The following is a 23,744-nucleotide window of genomic DNA, read 5'->3' on the forward strand; positions in this document are numbered from 1 at the left end:
ATATGAAATATAACCTAACTTAATAATGTCTTGAAACCATATACGTTTTGACTATTTTCGTAGTATTTCTCTTTTTATAACTTAATAATTATATAATCGAACGGTATGCAGTAGAATTCCAGCGACGTACATTACGATTTCTATCACATTTTTTAAATAAATTACAAATACAAATTTTTGTTTGAAATGCAAAATTTGTATATGTGACTGAAATTATAACTACGGTGCTTCAATATAATTATGTTATCATTGTTGCCTCTCCCAATCTATTTTTAATTTTGAAAAATTAAAATTCATGCGGATAAAATTATTATACTGGGTGAAAAAGGTTTCATTAAATTCAATGTTTTAAAAAATATCTGCTAAGGTAAAAACATACACTTCCTTGCAACTTTCACATTTTTTTTTATTCAGAAGAGGGCACCACCAATCTGATGTTTCCTCCCATTGATAATCGCTGCTTTTACGACTTAATATTTATTTACAAAAATTGAATACAGAGATCGAAAAATCATACTGTTTTAATTTTCGAGAAATAAACAATTACAAGCTCAGTTGTTCTTGACAATGCTTATAGCTATAGTCCGTTAGGTTATATTATTTTATGACTATAGCGATTTTAAATGAAAGCCTAAAAGTAATGAAATAAGGCTGAGTTCTAATAGCGTGTATGGTTCAAGATACAGAAATGCATTCTAAAATCAATTAACTCGACCAACTACGATTAAAATGTCAACGCATTATTTAAAAAATGTGGAATAATTTGGCTTATTTCATACACATTATTCATTATTAAAAATTTACACATTTTGTACAAAAATTTTGGCAGAATGCGACTGAAAATTTTGGCTGAACAATGAGTATGCCAACAAACCTAAAATTTTTACCGGCCGGTATATTTTAGTCCTACAATTTAATACAAAAAAGTTACATGATGGGAATTATTTGACATTTCTTTTTATCCAAATTTTTTTTAACTTAAACTAAATTTCAGAAATTATGTATTTTATTTAAAAAGAAACATAAATTATATTTAACCCGAATGTTTATAAAACCGATTCCTCTGACAGCTAATTAATAAATCTGAAATTGAACAGCATAACAACTACTAGACTACTACTAGTTCATGTAAGATTTTTTGCAGGTCTAGGATTTATTTTAATATCTTCATTTTTATTATTTTCAATTAAATTTATAAAATGGAAAATGATACTAAAGCAGAAATAACACCAGAGAATATAAGCAAGGCTGAAGAATATAAAGTACAAGCAAATGAATGCTTTAAAAGTAAGTTTTTTTTAACCGCTAATTTTGCGTGCACTTTCGGTTTCAAAAAAATATGATAATTATGAATGAAGAATAATTTAAAAAAATCATATATATAGTTTTGAAATCACATTAAATTTATTGAAAATTTTACTCATTCATAGTCTCATTTCTAGATATTAATTTGCTTCGTAATGATTCTTTCTAACAGAATAAGAGTTGAAAGTTTTTTATTTTAATGTAAGATATGGTTTCAAAGATAAAAGACTTTCAAAATTTTATTTAAAAATATACTGAAAACCATATTATCTGTTTTCATGCAAACTTGTCTTTAAAAACGTTTCATTTCGAAAATAATAAAAAAACTTACCACAAATCGGAAATCATACAAGGTCATATTATGAAATACGTTAATTATTGGTAATATGACCTATGAATATTAAAATTATAAGTTTTTACAAATTGAAAAGACAATTATGGACAGTTATGTAAAGCATCATTAAGTAGTCAAATTAATTATGTTCAACAGATTTGTTGTTAAGGAACTTGAAACTTGTAGTGTATGCAAAAAATCTATTTCATCTCGTATTTAATAAATAAATTGACAAAATGATAAAAATACTTGTACACAATTGTGTTCAGCTTGAGTGCCTCAAGTTGAGTTGAGTTAATTTAGATTTGCGAATTTATTAAATACGACTAATGTCAAAGGCTCGTTTGCGATTAGTTAATTTCACAATTAACAAGTTATCTCTAGTTAATGAGAAAAAAGCAGATTTTTATAATCTGAAGAATAATATAATGTAATTGTTACGAAATTTTTATTTATGTTAGATTGAAATATAAAGTTTCAAAACGAAATGAAAAACTATGAAAAAAAATCAATCAATCTACAAATGAATGCGATAAAATTTGTAAAATCAATAAATAATGCTGTAGTTTTTATCAATTTGTTATTTTACATTTTAGGACAAGAATTCTTGAAAGCAATTGAACTGTACAGCAAAGCAATTGAACTAAATGCAAGTGTTCCCGTATATTATGGAAATCGCAGTTTCGCATATTTAAAAACTGAATGTTTCGGATATGCTTTAGATGATGCCACCAAAGCTATCGAATTAGACAAATCATATATCAAAGGATATTATCGACGTGCTGCTGCGCATATGTCATTAGGACGATTTAAAGAAGCATTGAAAAATTTTGAATATGTAAGTTTTATCCGTCACATCCGTATAAAAATTTGTATTTCCGTTTTAGAAATTTTTAAATGCCCTCACTGAATTTGTACTTTTATTAATTAATTTTAAGTAATTAAAAAGATATTAATAACTTTAATAATGGTTTAGTTGAAATGTCCAGTCATTAAAGTTATGGAAGAAAAATATTTGAACCAAATTTAAATTTCATGAATGTTCCCTATTAGTATATAGTTATTGTTTGAACATTTGATTAAGGCATCTGAATGAGGATAGAATTTTTCAATAAAGTTTTGAAGTTATTTGACCGATTACAGATATTAATAGACTTTTTTCGAAGATTGGATGTATTGGTATTGGCTTCCATACATATCCAAAGATTACCTCTCACGAACTTACTTATTTTTCTACACTTTATGCTTGCATACATACAGCTTCAAAATTGTGATGAATTTTTTAGCCTATTCGAAATTTACTTTGAGTTAAAAACTGAAAGGCTTTCAAAAACATGTAATACCTTATTTTTAAAAATTTATGTTCATTACTTGATATAGGTGACAAAAGCACGACCAAATGATCCAGATGCAAAATCAAAATATACGGAATGTAATAAAATAGTTAAAAAAATTGCTTTTGAAAAGGCAATATCGGTTGAGGAAACGAAAAGAAGTGTAGCCGAATCAATAAATTTAGATGCAATGAGTAAGAATAGCGAATGCTTATTTTAATTTTATTTATTTTCCTATCTTGATTTAATGTACCAATTTAATATTATCTTTTTTTTTTTTTAAATTGTAGCTATAGAGGATGAATATAAAGGCCCTGAGTTAGAGGATGGTAAAGTTACACTAAAATTTATGAAAGAATTAATGGAAACATACAAAAATCAAGGAAAATTACATCGTAAATACGCTTATAAGGTAATTCATTTACATTTAATTTTTTTAACATGCTGTCCCCTTAACTCTTAATTGCCCCCTAACCAGACACATTAATGATCAGATCATTTATCTTTCCTACAAGGTCGTGCTATATTGATCTTAAGTGCGCTATACTTTATCTGACCAAAAATACCCATATCAACACTATAATCAATTTAATTCGTTGGTGTAGCACACGATTCTAAGCTTCAAACTTTGGTTAAGTGAACAGAGTATTCACTGCCAAATCTATTATATAATAGAAATCAAAATTTCAAATATTTGTCTAATAAGATATTTATTCCCTAGATAAAATAGACTGTTGGGTAATTTATGGAAAAAATACGTAATCGAGTAGATAAACAAAATAAGAACGAAACAAAAAAAAATTTCGAAAGTTTTTCGCTACTAAAAATGTTCTGAATCCGCGGTTGTAATTAATTATTTTATTTTATTTAGAGAATGATTCAAATTTGACTCATGACTGATATACTCGTTATTTCCTGTCAGAATGATTTCACATCAACAAAATTTCAAAGTACAGACAATTTTTTTTTCCAGATACTCTTAGATATAAAAGAATATTTAATGGCTCTACCATCTCTAATAGAAGTACCCATTGGTGATAATGACAAATTTACTGTTTGTGGTGATATACATGGACAATTTTATGATTTAATGAATATTTTTGAATTAAATGGTTTACCTTCTGAAGATAATCCTTATGTATCCTTTTTAACTTTATTCTGTGACTACGCATAATACGAAAAATTTTCCCTTTGGATAAATGAATGGATTCAAAGTTTACAAAATAATTTACAAAAGTCAAAAACTTATAGTTTAAAATTACCAGATATCCGCAGATGAATTTGTACGCAAATTCAAAAAAAGCAGAAGGAAAGTATTTTCCTTACACCTACGCTCTGCCCTCTACTTCAGCATTCTGTATAGATGTTTAAGTAAATTACCTTTGTCCGGTTTAGTGGATAAATTTTTATATCATGTATATATATATGAAATATATCAAGGTATACTAAGTTTAGTCCCAAGTTTCTAACGCTTAAAAATATTAATGCTACGAATAAAATGTTGGTATAAGTATTCATAAAATCACCTAATTAGTCCATTTTTGGTTGTCTGTCCGTCAGTCTGTTGACACGATAACTCAAAAGCGTGCTCAGCACGTAAAAAGTGAAGTCGAGTTCGTAAATGAGCAACATAGGTCACTTGAGGCTTGGGTCCGTAAAAATAAACAACTTTTGTTTGAAACATTTTTTCGTAAACACAACTGTTTACCCTTGAGGGCGCAAATTATATAGTGTGTATTATATGGTATTATCAGTGGTGCGTTTCTATCTAAGAGTGGCTATCTTTTTTTACTTTCATGGCGAAAAAAAAAAAACGATTCCGTAATCAACACTGTTTATACATTGTATTTCAACAATTAACTCAGTCAAAGTTTATTTTCACTTGTTTAATTTAAATTTCACTGTCTATTCGGGGCTTTATTTAAATATAAAGAAAGTAAAATATTACATCATGATAAGTTCAGTCTTTTTCTATTGAGAAACGCACTTAAAAAAACCTTAATAATTTTATAATAATACAGAACATAATGATTTCCTTAATTGTTAATTCAGTTATTTAATGGAGATTTTGTAGACAGAGGAGCATTTTCAGTAGAATGTATTTTTACATTGTTTGGATTTAAATTATTATTTCCAAATCATTTTTTTATGGCTCGAGGTAATCATGAAAGTGCTACAATGAATCAAATGTATGGTTTTGATGGTGAAGTTAAAGCTAAATATACAACACAAATGGCGGAGTTATTTACTGAAGTGTATAATTGGCTTCCATTAGCACATTGTTTAAATAATAAAGTTTTAGTAAGAAAAAATTATTATGTTTGATTAGAAATTCGTCATGTGTATGCCAAAATATATTCGTATCGAGTTTTCGAGTAACTTTCATTTTTAATCATTTATGTATGACTCTCGATATTTACACTCGGTGAAATAAATATTATTTTTTGTCAATATTCTTTTAATTTATTTACAAAGCTCAAGCTTTTCCGTTAAAATTAACACCACTTGTCATGCACCTGACGAATTCTCAAAAAAAATGTGTGAATATAGTATTGATTTAGGAAAAATACACTGATATTTTATAAATGTTTTATACAAATCATTTATCGGCGCAATATGTCGCCTACTAGTTTATTCGATATGTCTTTACTAAGGACCAATTGTGGGTTTTCATTACTTAACACATATTTAACACGTTTATCACAACCTTGTTTTTAAGAAATATTTTCTATTAGGTTATGCATGGTGGTCTCTTTTCCAAAGACGATGTTACACTGGAAGATATTAAAAAAATAGATCGAAATCGTCAACCGCCTGAAGAGGGACCAATGTGTGAATTATTATGGTCAGATCCACAACCACAAAATGGTAGAGCACCTAGTAAACGAGGTGTAGGTTGTCAATTTGGACCTGATGTAACGGAAAATTTCTTAAAATTAAATAAATTAGAATACATAATTAGAAGTCATGAAGTAAAAAGTGATGGATATGAAATTGCTCATGATGGAAAATGTATTACTGTGTTCTCAGCACCCAATTATTGGTAAAGTATTGCCTTTATTTAGCACCTTCATGAAATTGTTTTGTTTTTCAAAATGTATTTAGTCAATATATGTATAAAATTTATATGAGTTAAATTTGTTCACAGTGATACTATGGGAAATAAAGGAGCTTTTATTACATTAAAAGGAAAAGATATGAAACCCGTTTTTACTACGTATGATGCTGTGGTAAGTTAAAAGTATTTTAGGAAAGGGAAATTTACGGATAGATTTACTATTAACGATAAAGATCATATTATAAAACCTCTTCCAATTCTATAACTTCCATTATTTTAGAAAAAATAAGTGTATATGAATCTTAAATATAAAATTTATGGCTTTAGCAGTTAGTCACAATCATTTTCTTCTAAATAAATAAATCGCGTAATCGTAGAAAAAAATAAACAAATAGTTAAACCTTAAAAAATTACTGAGTGAAAATTTTAATAACGCTTTTTCGTCGTGGTAACATTCCCTACAACTAATTTTTATATTATTAAATTGGGTTTCCATGAAATAAGTATCAATGTTTTGGGAAAAAAATTCAGGAAGTTATTATTCAATTATGCTGCCATGAAGTTTGATTTAATATGCATCACTCCAAGCTACCCGCAGTTTCAAAAAATCTATAAAATCTCCGGAAACTTGTAAATTAAAAAAAATATTAAGTTTTTAGTTTTTTTTTTTTTTTGAGAAGGTTAGTATTTTTATTAGTGGGAGCAATTTTTAATTTTTTGTTGGGTCTTTACATTATTTTTATCAGATTTAAGGAAGGAGAAACACTAACAATTTCCTCTAATTTGTTTAAAAACAAATAATAGTAAACAAAATAATGTTAACATTGAAATTATTATGATACTTCCATATGATGCATTTTGTATTATGTTTCTAACAGAAAAAAATAATTGCTTATTTTCAGCCGCATCCTAATGAAAAACCAATGGCGTATGCAAATCCAATTTTACGATTAATAGGTTAATTATAACAATAAATTCTGCCATAAATCAAAAATGGTCCATGTTAAAGTTATTAGGAACAAATTTTTAAATATTATCTATGTGCATAGGTTTTTTTTTGTTACTTTTTTTGTTTTTAATTCAATAATTATTTAATATGGACTTTTTATTGATGAATAAATATTTTTAGTAATAAAAACATTCAATAATTAATAACGACACAGAAAAGAAAAACGGTCGTCAATATTTAGGTAAAAAATTTGTACTTATGCAAAAAAGAGAAACAAATTTATAAATATTAAGGAGATTTGTATTCATTTTAATTTTAATTTTTACATGAGTTTAATAAGTAGATTTTTTTTTGAAATCAAAATTTATTGAAAAAAAAAAAAATGACTGTAAAAAAATTTAATATCAGATAATATTTGTATTATTTTTATAAATATTTTATATAAAACGTACATCTCACATAATTAATTTTATCAATCGAAAAATATAATAATTCTTTCTATACATTTCTTATAAATATAATAAATTTCGTACATTTTCTAAACGGGAAAATAATTGTAATACAAGTTTCTTTAAAATATCAAACAAGATCATACAAAACTTCTTAACCAAATAAATAATAAAAACAAATACTGTATAAACTTGTACAAATTAAAATATATTAATTAAACATCACTGCATTTTGTAATTATAGTTATTAAAGAATACATAATTTAAAAAAAAGAAGCAATTATTAGTCTTTTTCAACCCTTCATCTAATTCCTTCCAAACATGGGTCATTATTAAATTCTGCTAGCTAGAATTTTTTTAGCCAATGGTGTGGTAAAATTGTTGTAAATGTTCCTGAAATCGTACTGGGTTTTAAATGCCAGTGCAGTAAGCATATTAGTAAGCTGATATTCCGTCTTACTATTTTTTTGGTATAGTTGATTTTGCTGGCTTAACGTTAGGCCAGTGGCATCTACACAGTGACTCAAAAAATAGAACTCTTTCTTGATTTCAAAGATTTAATAATAATAAACAAAATATTAAAACGTTATTTCAAGGAATCGTAGCGGCGTATAATTGTATAGATCCATGATCGAATTTTTGACATTCTTGTGAACATTGGAGGAGATCCACTTTCGCAGCCTTGATAATGATTTGAATACATGCCGTATATCTTATTATCGGCAATTAATGGTATTCCAATGTCCTTATCACATTTTGCAAATGAATTAGCACATATTTGTGAATCTACTGGATAGTCATGGAGATTAGCGCCAAACCTCTTATTCTTTAAATAGCAATCCATATTACTCAAAACTATGACTTTTTGAACATGTAAACGATAGCCATTCCAACCAACAACTAAAGCTTTTGTATTAGGGTGTATATCTTCTCTCTCTGCTGGTAATTCTATTTTACCAATCTTATCAGTAAACACTAATGGTTCTGACAACTGAAAATGTCAAGTAATATTTTGGTCTAATAATCTGCTTCAAATTTTGCATAAACATTCTTTAACAGAATTGATGCAAGGCGTGTTTCGTATTTTGTTGAAACTCATCGCCTAACGAGATTAAAAAAGGGTAGAAAGTTATTTTGGAGGCGATTTGCATCGAAGTTGATATCAATACTTAGTGCTTTTGATTTAAATTACATTTTATTTTAAGGAGACCTAAATATTTTAAGATCTGGCAGTTGCTCGCCGGCTTCGTTGGACGGTTTCGAAAACTATTGAATGGATTTTAATGAAACTTTACAATAATATAGATCATGAATCAAAATAACACATAGGTTACAATTTATGCATGGGGGGAGGGGGATACGTGAGATCATCTAGTGAAGCGGACGAGTTATTGCAATATAGAAATAAAATAACTAGAAAATAAAAACTCGATTACTTAAAACTTACCACAAGAATTGCTGCGTCATAAATCCTTTTGCGTTGTTGCCCCATCCATACAAAATTTGGATTGTATATTAATCCAACTATCTTAAATACAGTATTATTGTGTACATGTAAATTGGATACAATGATTGGACCAGCTCGTATTGTATAATCGGTTGGCACGTTGGATCGAATTAAACAACTACCAACTGTAACGATTAATGCAGCATGCACAATTGTACCTGAACAAACATGATTTCCATGTAATTCTATTGCGACTAAAAATTTATATTTTCTTTCAAGTTCATCACGAGATCCTTCTGTAAACAAAATAAAATGAACGTAAAAAGAGTACAAAACTTAAAAAGCTGAAGTATGTTCCCAATGTGCATTCTTATGAGAAAACATGCATTTATGATATTGATTCTTTTTAGAGCGTGCTCAAGACGTTAAAAGTAGGGTCGAGTTCGTAACTGAGCAACCAAGGTAGATTGGGTTTTGTGCCCGTAGGCGGTAGGATCCATCTTATAAAGATAAAAATTTTCCTTATAAAAAAATAAACAACTTTTGTTCCAAACATTTTTTCGTAAACGTTACTGTTTACACACGAGGGCGCAAATTAGGAGCAAATTATATAGTATGCCTTATATGGGAACATCATGTGAAGGTCCGTAACTACGGCGTGGTAAAGAAGTCACCCGCCACCGGTGCATAAAAAATAGAGGCGTAAAACAAAAAGTTAGTAAGGAATCATGTAAAAGGTGCTCCATAATTTACATAAGGTCACAACGTTAAAAAATTCGATTTTTTTGATAACAAATTTGATCCGATCTTATTGGAATTTATTTTGAAACCCACTAATTTTGGGTCATTCTTTTCAGCTGTGATGTCAATTTTTTGCTAGCTATCAGTTATGTGCTTAATTCAGGGACCAGGATTTCACATTCTTGAAGCGTATTAGAGCTAGGTTAATGTTGATCATAAATTTGAAAAGAATGATCCAAATTTAGTAGGATTACATACTTGGTTTATCAAAATTGGATAAAATTTGGATATGATAGAGCAAAATTAAATATTTTGGATTCTGATGACGTCATAAAGTTAAAAATTTTTTTGATAACATAGGCAAATTTAATCCGATCTTAATGGAATTTTTTTTGAAACCCACTAATTTTGGGTTTCATATATGTTTCCACTCATATATGACTCTTATGTGACCGATTTCTTACGTAAATCCTGACATAACGTGACGTCATTCTTACATCAATTTGACGTAAATGTGTTCACTGGGTTACGAAATGGATTTATGGTTTAATAGAAGTTTTGAAGTATCATGAAATTATTAAATAAACTTACCAGCTATTGTTCGACTAACGACCCTTAGAAATATAAATAACATAAAAAAGGTACATTTTAACATTATTATCACAAACAAAATTGTAGCAAATAAATAGCAAGAATGAATGCCAGATTTGTATGTAAATTTTATTAATTTTATGAAATTGTTCAATAATGTTATTGTTTTACTTATTAATTACAATTTCTAATTGCAAGATATAAAATTAATAACTTAATACTAAGTAATACTAAGTGTAATAACATAGCTTAATAGAAAGGACTTTCGATAAGAATGATACTTTTTAAAATTACATTTTACATATCTTGCGGTATTTCACCATTCTTTAACGCTTAGAAATCGTAAAGCACACGGTCTAAAGTGTCCATAGTATATGCATGCAAACAATACTTGACTCGGAATGTTTTTTGGTTTGACTTTAGTCAATATATGACCCTAGCTAAAGAAGAGCCAAATATACGATTAAGGGGCCAAACATTCGCAATCTATGCCACAAAAAAAACATAAGAATCAATCGTCTTCCCGTGTTAAGCATGATTTTCTTACACGTGTATTTAAACAGACACTTTAGATTCTATCTTCATTGATTTCTAAACGTTCAAGAATCGTGACTCAAAGATAAAACTACAAACTGTACTGAATATTTTCATACCTGGAAGTATAGTATCATTCTTTTTGGAAAACTCTATGTCAATATTATCTATTTATTTCAATAATTGAGGAGTGTATTTATAAATAATAGTCTGAGATTCAATGATTTCACATTTTACAGGTTTTTGAAATGAACAGTAATGAAATATTTATCATGTATGCAAAAAACCATTATTAAAGAAGGGATGTTCTCTAATGTTCAGCAATTGTCGATTTGTCATTTACATAGTACATACAAAAATTCAGCTTTAAGCAGTTCGGCCATTGTGTAGTCAACTAGGCAATTTGTATGACGTAAATGTAATAAAATCCTCTAAAAATATCGTAAAAGCGTCAAAAACTAAAATTTGTATTTTATGTTTTTTTATTTGCAAACGACGCAAGGTAATGTTTTTTTATGCATAAACAGAATTTGTGATAAATTTTCTTCATGATGAGAATATTTCTAGTTAATAATATTATTTATTTAAAAATATAGACAACATTTATCTAAAAATCACAAAATTCTGTAAAAACTCATTTTAATGCTATAATGAAAAAAAAAAGAAAGTAGTACTTAAAATTTTTCCTCACCCGGCGCTAAATTCGGTTCTGCACGCAACGAACTATTAAACAAAATTCTTATTGCATTACATAATTATTTTTGTAAATAAGATGAGTAATTGTATGATTGATTGTATATTATTAACAATAATAATAAATAAATATTTTATTCACCTTTAAGGCGTAAGTACAAAAGTACCTACTAATAATTTAGTTTTACAGCTCTTCCATCATATTTCTATTATTTTCAGGAAAATATAGATTATATCGAAAGTGAACGGAGATTGGTAGGTGTGTGTTCTAAATTCATTTCATGACACCTATAGGAGAAAAAGGTGAACGAAATTTTTTTTTAAATTTTTGACCCCTTTCACCTTGAAAATAACGAGATGATTTTTATCTTGGTAGAATTAGACACAATAAATCAATGAGTTAAAAGTGACTGACTAATAAATTAAGTAGCATTACTTACCTGGTTTATCAAAATTGGATAAAATTTGGTTGTGGTAGAGCAAAATTAAATATCTTGGATTCTGATGACGTCATAAAGTTAAAAATTTCGATTTTTTTGATAGCATAGGCAAATTTAATCCGATCTTATTGAAATTTTTTTTGAAACCCACTAATTTTGGGTCATTCTTTTCAGCTGTTATGTCAGTTTTTCGATAGCTATTTCATATATGCTTCATTCCGGGACCGGGACTCCACATTCTTGAAACCTATTAGAGCTAGGTTAATTTTGATTACAAATTTGAAAAGAGTGATACAAATTAACTAGGATTACATACCTGGTTTATTAAAATTGGATAAAATTTGGATATGATAGAGCAAAATTAAATATTTTGGATTCTGATGACGTCATAAAGTTAAAAATTTCGATTTTTTTGATAACATAGGCAAATTTGAGCCGATCTTATTGGATTTTTTTTTGAAATCCACTAACTTTGGGTCATTCTTTTCAGGTGTGAAATCAGTTTTTCGCTTGCTATCACTTATGTGCTTTATTCCGGGACCAGGACTGCACATTCTTGAAACTTATTAGAGATAGGTCAATTTTGATTACAAATTTGAAAAGAGTGACCCAAATTAAGTAGGATTACATACCTGGTTTATCAAAATTGGATAAAATTTGGATATGATAGAGCAAAATTAAATATTTTGGATTCTGATGACGTCATAAAGTTAAAAATTTCGATTTTTTTGATAACATAGGCAAATTTAATCCGATCTTAATGGAATTTTTTTTGAAACCCACTAATTTTGGGTCATTCTTTTCAGCTGTGATGTTAGTTTTTCGATAGCTATCACTTATGTGCTTTATTCCGGGACCAGGACTCCACATTCTTGAAACTTATTAGAGCTAGGTCAATTTTGATTACAAATTTGAAAAGAGTGACCCAAATTAAGTAGGATTACATACCTGGTTTATCAAAATTGGATAAAATTTGGATATGATAGAGCAAAATTAAATATTTTGGATTCTGATGACGTCATAAAGTTAAAAATTTCGATTTTTTTGATAGCATAGGCAAATTTAATCCGATCTTAATGGAATTTTTTTTGAAACCCACTAATTTTGGGTCATTCTTTTCAGCTATGATGTCAGTTTTTCGATAACTATCTCTTATGTGCTTCATTCCGGGACCGGGACTCCACATTTTTGAAACCTATTAGAGCTAGGTTAATTTTGAATACAAATTTGAAAAGAGTGACCCAAATTACGTAGGATTACATACCTGGTTTATCAAAATTGGATAAAATTTGGATATGATAGAGCAAAATTAAATATTTTGGATTCTGATGACGTCATAAAGTTAAAAATTTCGATTTTTTTGATAACATAGGCAAATTTGAGCCGATCTTATTGGATTTTTTTTTGAAATCCACTAACTTTGGGTCATTCTTTTCAGGTGTGAAATCAGTTTTTCGCTTGCTATCACTTATGTGCTTTATTCCGGGACCAGGACTGCACATTCTTGAAACTTATTAGAGATAGGTCAATTTTGATTACAAATTTGAAAAGAGTGACCCAAATTAAGTAGGATTACATACCTGGTTTATCAAAATTGGATAAAATTTGGATATGATAGAGCAAAATTAAATATTTTGGATTCTGATGACGTCATAAAGTTAAAAATTTCGATTTTTTTGATAACATAGGCAAATTTAATCCGATCTTAATGGAATTTTTTTTGAAACCCACTAATTTTGGGTCATTCTTTTCAGCTGTGATGTTAGTTTTTCGATAGCTATCTCTTATGTGCTTCATTCCGGGACCGGGACTCCACATACTTGAAACCTATTAGAGCTAGGTTAATTTTGATAAAAAATTTGAAAAGAGTGACCCAAATTAAGTAGGATTACATACCTGGTTTATCAAAATTGAATAAAATTTGGGTGTGATATGCTTACATTAAATAACAAATAAAAATAACAAAAAAAACCCTCAACTGAGATGTCAGTTAATAATAAATAAATAACAGTTATAAAAAAATACTAAAAAAAAATACCCTCAACTGAGATGTCAAATACTAAAATACATTAATAATTATAAATAGGATAAATTAAATCCGTACATACACTAAAGTCGCAAATCATGTGCGATTAGTAACCGCATATTGTGCTCTAGGCTCAGAGAAGAACATCATTCATAGAGTATGGATATTTATTAATCAGATATTTATTTACGGCCGTCACAAAAGTCGTCTGTCCATTTCCATGAAAATTTTACAGTTTATAATCTTATTATATATTTTGATAGCTTCGTTACGAAGTCCTTGATCTACACATTTGTAACTGCAACACGGAGGGCAATAGCCACGCTTTTGTCTTGTAAAACGATTAGAAATCATTTTATTTTGCATGGCTGACGTCGATAAGTTACATGCGATATTTATAGCTAATTCATTCTGATGACGACTACTTGGTAGTCGAAATACGTATTTATACAATACAAAAAAAAGGTATCTAGAAAATTTGGGTAAAATTTATTTCGAAAAAACCTTGACTTTTCATTTATTATTTTTGATAATACTTAATGTAATTCACATAAATGTATGTTAAAACCAAATAGATATAACTTTTCGAGAAGTCGGTTAGTAATAAAATAACATACATTGAATAATGACTCCCGAATAACTAACTAAAAACGAACTTCTTGTTTTTATTTTATTTTACTTCTTCTTTACAACTGAAACGTGATGGCGCCACACGATGTTATTGTGACGTCACTACAACATTATTATTTGCTCTGAAAATTGGGACTGAAGGTATTTGTAATGGAGCGATGAGAACGTAGAAAAGAAAATCGTAGCCTATCCATAGTAGGTGTGTATATACACAAACGTATGTATGTACATTATTGTTTGTATATGTGCTTAGTGTGATTCGGTTATAGTCTAAGCAACAGCATCATTTTATAGTACACACAACAAGTAGACCCGTAGACGTGATGGATAGTAAAGCTACAGAGTACAGAGCTTTATATGCATAGATAGCGTAGTGGTGTAGCATCATCATCATATATAGCTCTCATGTAACAACAAAAACAAACAAACAAGCAACAATATATACTAAAAGTTAAAAATGTAAAAAAAAATAGCTTGCGTAGACTGATCTAGACATTTAAAGGTTTAATATATTTAAACGAATGTAAAACATTTTGTGTGTGTGTTATTTGTTACTATTTTTGTTTATGTTGTTATTTTAGTGTTTATTGTGTTGTATTCCTGACTGTATTTATCATAGAAACGAATATAAAATCTATTGTGATTCGGGTCTATTTTCTCATCAACACATTCAACAGTTTAACTCTCTTCTATTATAATATAGTTCTGGAACAGTATATTTCAAAACATAGAATTATGTTTATAATTTTTATTGTGAATAGGTTTTGTTTTTAAAAATGTAAATTATCCTTTCTGACGAATAAAATAGATTTATAGTTTTTTTAGAAATTTTATACGGGTAAGTAGTCTTTTTTTAAATTAATTATGAATCGTTTACTTAAGCTTTATTGTTTCGCAAAAACTATTTTAAGGCACATGGTCCATTTGTGTTCTGTTCGGTACCTAAAAGTCTTGTATTTAAAAATTAAAGTTCTTCTCGTTTTAATACAGAAATGAAAGTCGCAGGCAATATATAAATTCTTTCTGTACATACTTTTGAAATTAATTTTGACGAATTTTCGTCTAAAATAAAAATTTCAGAAACTAAAAAACTGTGTACAAAAATAAACAATTGACTGAGTATTGAAATACACTAAATAGACAATGTTGAATATCAGTGCTTGTATTATTTTTTTGGCCATCATTTTTTCCCCCAACAATTTGGAATTTTTTTTTTGGAATCTACATTATTTGAAACGAATTTTTAAACAGAAAAAATTCCTACAAAAATTGACCCATCTGACCTCCATAAATTATCGGATGGGTTTAATATAAAGTTAGAATGAATAAACTCACTATTTGAAGCAACCTCCATATTTTCAAGTTTCTGTCTCTAATAGTTTTGAGAAAATGGAAAACTAAAGTTTGCCCTAATTTGGACCCTCAATAAATCTTATTGTTTTACATTTTTGGATCGTGCATTTTTTTTCTCTTTTCAAATTTATAACGTTTCTTTTCGTCTTTTTTTTATTTTACCGATCTTTTAGATTCATCTCTAGGATTCAGCCAGATTTACCAAGCCGCAGGGTCATTGGACAAAGGAGGGTTTTTAAAAAAAAGTTGAAAAGGTACAGAGAAATGGTCGGGTAACGGCTCATCTGGAATAATGGACTTTTCATATATCCATACGTATAACAAACATAATTTATACAAATAATTTATGGATACTAAAGAATACAGCATCACTTCTGAATGTTTGATTTGGTTAGAAATTTAATGAATCGAGTTCTTGACTTGTTACTATTCCAGCAGCAGTTTTATTTCGACCATCACCAATAGTAGGTTTTAAAATAATAAATATAATTGAATTGTAATCCTTTTATTTGTAAATCCATTTATTTGTAGGTAGGTATATATTTATTTTGCTCAATTACATTTGGTTTTAATTTTATTAAATTAAAAATTGAAAATTTAAAGAATAAAAGTATAGTAAAAAATTTAGTCTATCTAATAAGTTACGATTTAAAGTCGAAAGACAAATTGTTTTTCTTGTGTAATGGTTTTCTTTGAGTTACCTCTTCTTCTTAAAACATTATATTTAATTTTTTTTTGTTTTGTTATTTTTCACCAGGATATTTCTGGACTAAATAAATATTTGCAAGAAAATAACACTCAAGATGTAAAAACCAACACCAACAAACAATTCGAATTTTGTTTACTAGATCTTTGAACGTTAATTTCTCTGTTAATATTACGTTATGTGGCGTCAGATCGAATAATGTCAAAGGTCTTAGAATTTGGTAAGGAATTCATTCTGTATGGAGGGTTTTTCTATAGGAAAGAATGCTGTCTTTAAAATGAAAGAAAATAACAAATATTTGAGATTTGAACAAAAGAGAAACTTTCATGACAATATTTTGTGTTGAATAATACGTCATTCAAATATCGACTGCGACGTTTGTTCATATTGGAATAATCGAATTTTCGGGCATACTTAATGTTACAAGCCAACAAATCGGTGTTAATCTCACGATTTTTACAATAAAAGCTAATTCATGTAAGACACAGCAGAGAAAATTTTTTTTCGAATAACTATATAAAGTATCTCTCTTTGTATCTCTTTCTAGCAAAACAGAATTTATCATGGAGTTCATATAGCAAACATAGTATATGACGTCCAAATACTATATCCGACCTATTTGTTTACTTGGTAGTTTAAAATGCTCATATCATTCGTATTTCTTGGCCGATTTTAAGTTTTTGTCATTTATTTTTTGGTGAAAAAAATGCTCATTACAGGAGTGCTGAAGGGTTAAAAACATCACATCTTTTTTGGGAAACATTGTACATGTTTATAAATCTTTTAACATAATTACATATTATTCAAATATTACTAACTATACTAATCTTGATGTCCTTTTAAAAATAATTTAAACATAAAGTACTAAAAACTGATTATCTACCTACTATTAATATTTGGGGTATTATTATAAAGGGTCAATATTATGAGTAAAACATTTTTGTTACAACATTTATTTAATAAATAATAATTATTCTAATCACGCACCTCTGTTTTTCCAGCAAATATACCTATATTCAAACGATGTACCATTTTAACAGCATTCAATGCATTTTGCAAAGCCATAAAATTTTTAATTTAAAAAGTTAATCGATGCTAAAAGAGTTTTTTTTTTAAAGTAGGAGAGTGTTGCTAAAGAATGCATGTCTATACTGTTTCTAAAGACAGTCAATTTTATAGCTTTTCTGTTTATCAAATTCCATGATTTACCCCTTATTTAAGAAATTTTTTTATGGATATCAATATGCGAGTACCGCTGTTAACGTCATACTGATTTGACAATTGAGGGAATAGTAGCATTAGCAAAAGTTATGGCGGACAAGCAATGCAGTATGGGCTACATACGGGTTGGCCCATATTCAATACCTTAATATATATTATACTAACATAGATACAATAGTATCTGTCTCTATACCAGGCATGGGTTAGAGAAGACACTCATACTTCTGTATCTAAAATACAAGGAAGACAGTGGCAACCTAACCAGTGACAACCAAAAATACGAGTAAGATAGATAGACCACGTCTCGCTTCCTCCATTATGAGCAATGCGGACTTAGATAAAGAGACACACAATAAAGTTTATGGCACCCAATATAGTTATAACAATAGTGACTTCGACTTAAAATAGCTCGCCCATGCCTGATACCATACCAGCATTGAAGTAAAAAGTTATACATTTCTTACCGCGTATATCATATTCGTAATAAAATTGCCTATACATACAAATATTTCTCTACTTACATAATATTTCTCTAGACAGCTTACGGCAACAGCGCGGGTCGAGCTAGTTTCATATATACAGGTTATACTAAAATAAATAAATAGCTAATTGTCATTCTCACTATAATAGCTGTAGGTTAGTGGTTTATTGGTTTAATGTTTATAAAATAATATAAAATTATAAAATAGAAATAATTTGTTGTCTATATGAAATTAAATTACTCCCAAGAGTATAATTATTCTGTTTTATGGGATTTTAGAAGCATAAGTTTATTTTATTTTATTGTTTAAAAAGATTATATTGATAGTATCTACGTACAGCATTTCTATTATGAACATAGATATAGCAAAAGTCTTAAAAATTTCAGAAATTCTGATAAATTTTATTGGTGTTGTGCATTGGTCAATTTCTAATGTGGTCTAATTAGATATAAATTGGTTGTTTGAAAACATTTCGGGCAAAAACTCGTCCAAAGTGTGATTTATACTCCTGTAGACAATTTCTTAAGCAATAATTAATAATGATGCTTGATCCGAAGAACTGTAATTTTATAAAAAAAGAAAGTTGAACTTGAAGTTGCTAAATAATATGAGCATATAGATTTCAATTGATGTATGTCGAGTTCCACGCAAGACCGAAAATTTTACCGTCATTGTAAATGAAACGAGATTGAATCCAAAATTGTTAAAAAATGAACGAAACTATCAAGATTAAGTCGTTCAAGACGAAGAGTGAGACGATTTGAAAATAATTTCTATGCAAACGAGACTATACGAGATTCCTTTTTATAACGAAAATATACGAGATACTTTTTTGCAGGATTTTCAAACCCTCTAGTTCTTTTTGAGTTGTTTAGTATAGGATCTTTTATACGTCCTGACATGCTATATATATTTTAGCTTAATATCTCATTTTGTTCTTGAGTTATCGTGTCCACAGACAGGCGGACAACCGGAAAGGGATTAATTAGGTGATTTTATGAACACCGATACCAAAATTTTTCTCGTAGCATCAATATTTTTAGGCGTTACAAATTTCTAACTAAAATTGAAAATTGTTTTTCCATGGTTAAAGTAACAACGTGAAGAACTTTATGTCCTCCGATAATAGTAATATTATTAGAAATTTTATTTCTATAGCAGAAGAAGTCCGGTCGGTATTTGTTGCACACGAATTCATTGTTGGAGTTTATAATTTCTTGTGGGTGCCATCAGTTGGTTAAATAAAAAGTAGATAATTTGATCATATTGTATGCGTGTTTATAAAGTTAATATTAATTACATTTTACAATACATTCATTTATTAATTAATAAGGACGCATCTGCTAATCGTAACTTTATATTATATTTAAGATTGATATCTTTTAAAATCATATTAATCCCAATACAGAAGTTATATAAAAATAATAAAAGTAAAACAGTTTTAAAATTGAAAAATGTAAAACAATAATTATGAGATCAAGTTATGTAACGAGAATCACCATTTAAAAAGCTCAAATAGGCAATTAGCACGGACAATAGAGATTTGAGCTCAAAAATTACGTGTATAGGATCAAAATTTGCTCATGGATAGTTAATAGGATGGAAAACAATATTTATATGATCCTGTATAATTAAAAGGAAAACTTGGAAAGTGGGAAATTAACATCGAGGAATCAGTTTTTCTCAAATAAATCAAAAAGTATGCTTTGACTAAGAAAGAGTTATATACAAAAGTTGTTGTTGACGTTATTCTTCAAATTTCAACTTTTTTCGACTTTCTGGCATCAAAATAGTCTCAGATATGCTATTTTCAGTTTATTTAGTTTTATTTTGGCTAGTAAGTACTTTTTTTCATTAAGTACTTCAGTATGAATGGAAGAATAAATTTAAATATTTTGTTCATTGTATTGTATTTTTTAATCGAATTCAAAAATAGAAGCTAGTTCTCAATTCGGTTAAAGAAAAGTGACGTGGGTGTAAGTGTTTATTATGTTGTATTCACCACATATATTTATGTTTTTTTCAACTGTTTTTATATGCTAAAATTCAGTAGCGTCAAATATTTTCCCCCAAAAATTTTGGTCAAAAATATATGTTTTTTTATGCTCTCACTTAAAAACTCTTTTTGTGAGTCCAACTTTAAAACTATAAACGAATTTGATCTTTCGATGAAATTTTTATTGGTATTATGCTTTAAATTAGTATATTGAGTTTTCTTTAAAGCTTAATGAGTTTGTACAAAATTGTATTAGAGTTTGTACAAAATTGATACACAATGGACAAACTAAACATGCGTTTATTAACAGAAAATTTTCTTCGTATGAATTTCGATTATTTTTTTAGGAGAAATTTTGAATTGCTTATTGTTGGAAAGCTTGAAGAAATTCGGACAGTTTATGATTCGTTACAGAAGGGAAATCCAATTGAGTACACGGCTAATCAATGGTTCGCTAAATAATTTATTTTTTACTCTGAAAAACTCAGATTATAAATTAGACGAATTGTAACGTTTCGAAACATGTCTAATAATTTTTTTTATCTTACTGCTTACGGCGTTAACTTTAATATATACACATATTGCTTTAAACTCACACTTAAACTGTTCAAATTTAAAAAAAAAAAAAACTGGTGAAAACGGTAGATAACCTCTATAAGCAGACTAGTTTAATATCGAAAATTTTTTCTTAAGTAAATTAGTTGGTTGATCATTTATACTCTATGTTCTCCTTTTTAACCCCTAAACTAAAAAAAAGGGGTGTTATAAGTTTGACCGCTATGTGTGTGTGTCTCTGTGTTTGTCTGTCTGTGGCATCGTAGCGTCTAAACGGATTTACCTTTTTCCTTAAAGCCTTCTCAAAACTGAACCGATTTTGAAGATCATCGCGATTTTTTCCGTTTTTACGGGTACAGAACATAGCTTAGAACTCTCCCCATTAAATGTTTAGTTCGGGGGTTAAAAACCAAAGCCAAATTAACTGAATTATTCTACTTTATTACATGTAATCACAATTCAAAAACATGGTTAAAATATGAAATTCATTAATATATCGTCCAGGAAAAACAGGTTAGAGAAATAATGTATAAGATAGTACCTATTCCAAAACGGTGAAAAGCTATCATCGATTTTCGATTTCGAAAACAATATCTCTATGTAATATGTATTATGTATATAGGAGTGAAATAATAAAAATATTCTTTTGTGTGTAGGGATGAAAGATAACTTTTAACGTTTAATCAAATTGCCAAATAAAAAAAGACGAGAGAAATAAAATTGTATAATAGTACGAATTGTATTTGTCATATGTACGAATAAGCCAAAGAATAAAAACCAAATAATAATTTTATTCACAGAGTGTCCACCCACCCACCAAAAATATTATTTTACGGTGGGGAACTCTAACTTTTTTGAAAATGCAGTTTTGCTCATGATCGCTGACATTATAACTTTCTATAGTTGCAATCATTAAATTAACCTGATTTTTATACTTTTTGGATCAAAATTACCCCATCCACCAAGTTTCATCAAATTCCAAAACAAATTTTTTTTTTTGCGTTTTCTCGATTTTTTCAAAGGGATTTTTTCAAGTGTACCCCTTTAAAAAATTGTAAAAAATCGAAAAATTTTTGTTACCTTCAATTTCGATAAAACTCAGTATATAAGGTAATTTTGACCCAAAAAGTACAAAAATCGGGTGCATTTGATGATTGGTCGAATAGTTTTTGAGATACGGGCTAAAATCTTTCCAAACATTGCGATATCTCACAAACTCTACCTACCCGCTTCACTGGGCAATTGAAATTTTAAATATACAGAAATATAACGATATAGTTATAAACTTCACTTCTATCACTAATTTCCGCTTTCGTGCTCAATTTTGTAGGATTTAATTTTTGGTGCGATATCCTAATTTTAAACAAAATACAGCCGTCTTTGTTATTCGCTGATAATGTAACTCTCACATCATACCGCTTGGGAGAAGAATGATTAAAAACCTTCGTAACATTATAACATACGTTGACTATAAATCTATATTTGACTATAAAATTATTAACATGAAGTTCCCATATACAAAATTCGCATCCCCTTAAAACCTTGATTTTTTTAAATCTAATAACTCAAAATATAAAAATTTGGATTTAAATTTTACTAGCACCACCGAAAAGATTTGCTAACAATTAATTTGGTTTTCTATAAAAAAAAGTTATATTTTTGGTGGAACATCCTATTTAACACAATTTACTTTTAACACAATACGAATACACTCGAATAAATTGAAATGTGTTGAAAATTTAGTATATTTCAAATAAGAAACAATTGAAAACAAAAAATAATATAACATGCCGTATTGAATATGCCTTTGATGACCAGAAATTTGTATATTTATAAATTTTGTTTTAACTGAATTATTGTATTTATTGATAATTTATAGTAAAATTTATTTTTTACAATATTACTTGTCATAAACATTTCCATCTTCTTTTATAACTGAGATATTTATACCATGTATATGAAATATACCAAGGTATACTAAGTTTAGTCCCAAGTTTGTAACGCTTAAAAATATTAATACTATGAACAAAATTTTGGTATAGGTGTTCATAAAATCACCTAATTAGTCCATTTCCGGTTGTCTATCTGCCTGTTTGTCCGTTTGACATCACGATTACTCAAAAACGAAAGAGATACCAAGCTGAAATGTTTATAGCGTGCTTCGGTGGTCGAGTTCTTAAATGAGCAACATAGGTCAATTGGGTCTTGGGTCCGCAGCCTATCTTGTAAACCTTTAGAGGTAGAACAAAAGTTTAAAAAATGTGCAACTTTTTTTTAAAACATTATAGTATGTATTATATGGGAATATCAGTTACATATGTGTGACATGTATGCATGTGTAATGTGACAGAGTAATCAACACTATCTATGCATGGTAATTCAACAATTAACTCAGTCAATTGTTTGTTTTTACTTGTTATATTAAAGACTCTATACTCAAAATGGTCCGCACAGTAAACTGTCAATCTTGCTTACTATCGCACAAGATTGAAATCATACAGGACTTTTTTTTTGCAACAAAACAGCAGTTGGATTATCGTAGTACCATTTCAAAAACATATGTTCTACCATTTAGTTATCTTTAAACGAGTATTTGATTGACATATGTTTGCCTAAAAAAATATTATATATTTAAATTGTATTAACTTTATGAATGCCTTCCAAATAAATTCTCTTTTTATTAAATTACAATTTCTTCAAATTTTCGTTTTGGTTCTATTTATTATTTGAAAAATAATAATTTCTTTAGGAGTTTTTTAGGTCGAAAAAAATATTAACATCCTGTAGGTATAATGTAATTGTAGTATTTTTTTTATACTTTCAATTCAGAACAGACAGAAAGGTGGGTTCAGCCCCGACACTGACTCGGAAGTACTCATATTGTGTTATTCTATATGTAT

General features: G+C 28.3%; 2 protein-coding genes across 2 annotated transcripts; one reads left to right on the top strand and one right to left on the bottom strand.

Moving 5' to 3' along the window:
* Positions 1–1,128: 1,128 nt before the first annotated feature.
* LOC123294016 (serine/threonine-protein phosphatase 5) lies at positions 1,129–7,099 on the top strand. Its single transcript, XM_044875071.1, has 9 exons — positions 1,129–1,287; positions 2,236–2,477; positions 3,020–3,167; positions 3,264–3,385; positions 3,947–4,111; positions 5,026–5,274; positions 5,709–6,016; positions 6,122–6,203; positions 6,934–7,099. Exons 1-9 carry the CDS (start codon positions 1,200–1,202, stop codon positions 6,991–6,993), a joined length of 1,464 nt encoding a protein of 487 aa, XP_044731006.1. The 5' UTR covers positions 1,129–1,199; the 3' UTR covers positions 6,994–7,099.
* Positions 7,100–8,015: 916 nt separating this feature from the next.
* On the bottom strand, positions 8,016–10,286 carry LOC123292612 (trypsin-5-like). Its single transcript, XM_044873326.1, has 3 exons — positions 10,209–10,286; positions 8,877–9,172; positions 8,016–8,420 (listed from the first exon to the last, which is right to left on the bottom strand). The coding sequence occupies exons 1-3, from the start codon at positions 10,270–10,272 to the stop codon at positions 8,016–8,018; spliced, it is 765 nt and encodes a 254-aa protein (XP_044729261.1). The 5' UTR covers positions 10,273–10,286.
* Between the last annotated feature and the right edge of the window lie 13,458 nt (positions 10,287–23,744).

Source organism: Chrysoperla carnea, chromosome 2 (genome assembly GCF_905475395.1).
Source record: "Chrysoperla carnea chromosome 2, inChrCarn1.1, whole genome shotgun sequence".
Classification (NCBI taxonomy): Eukaryota; Metazoa; Arthropoda; class Insecta; order Neuroptera; family Chrysopidae; genus Chrysoperla; species Chrysoperla carnea.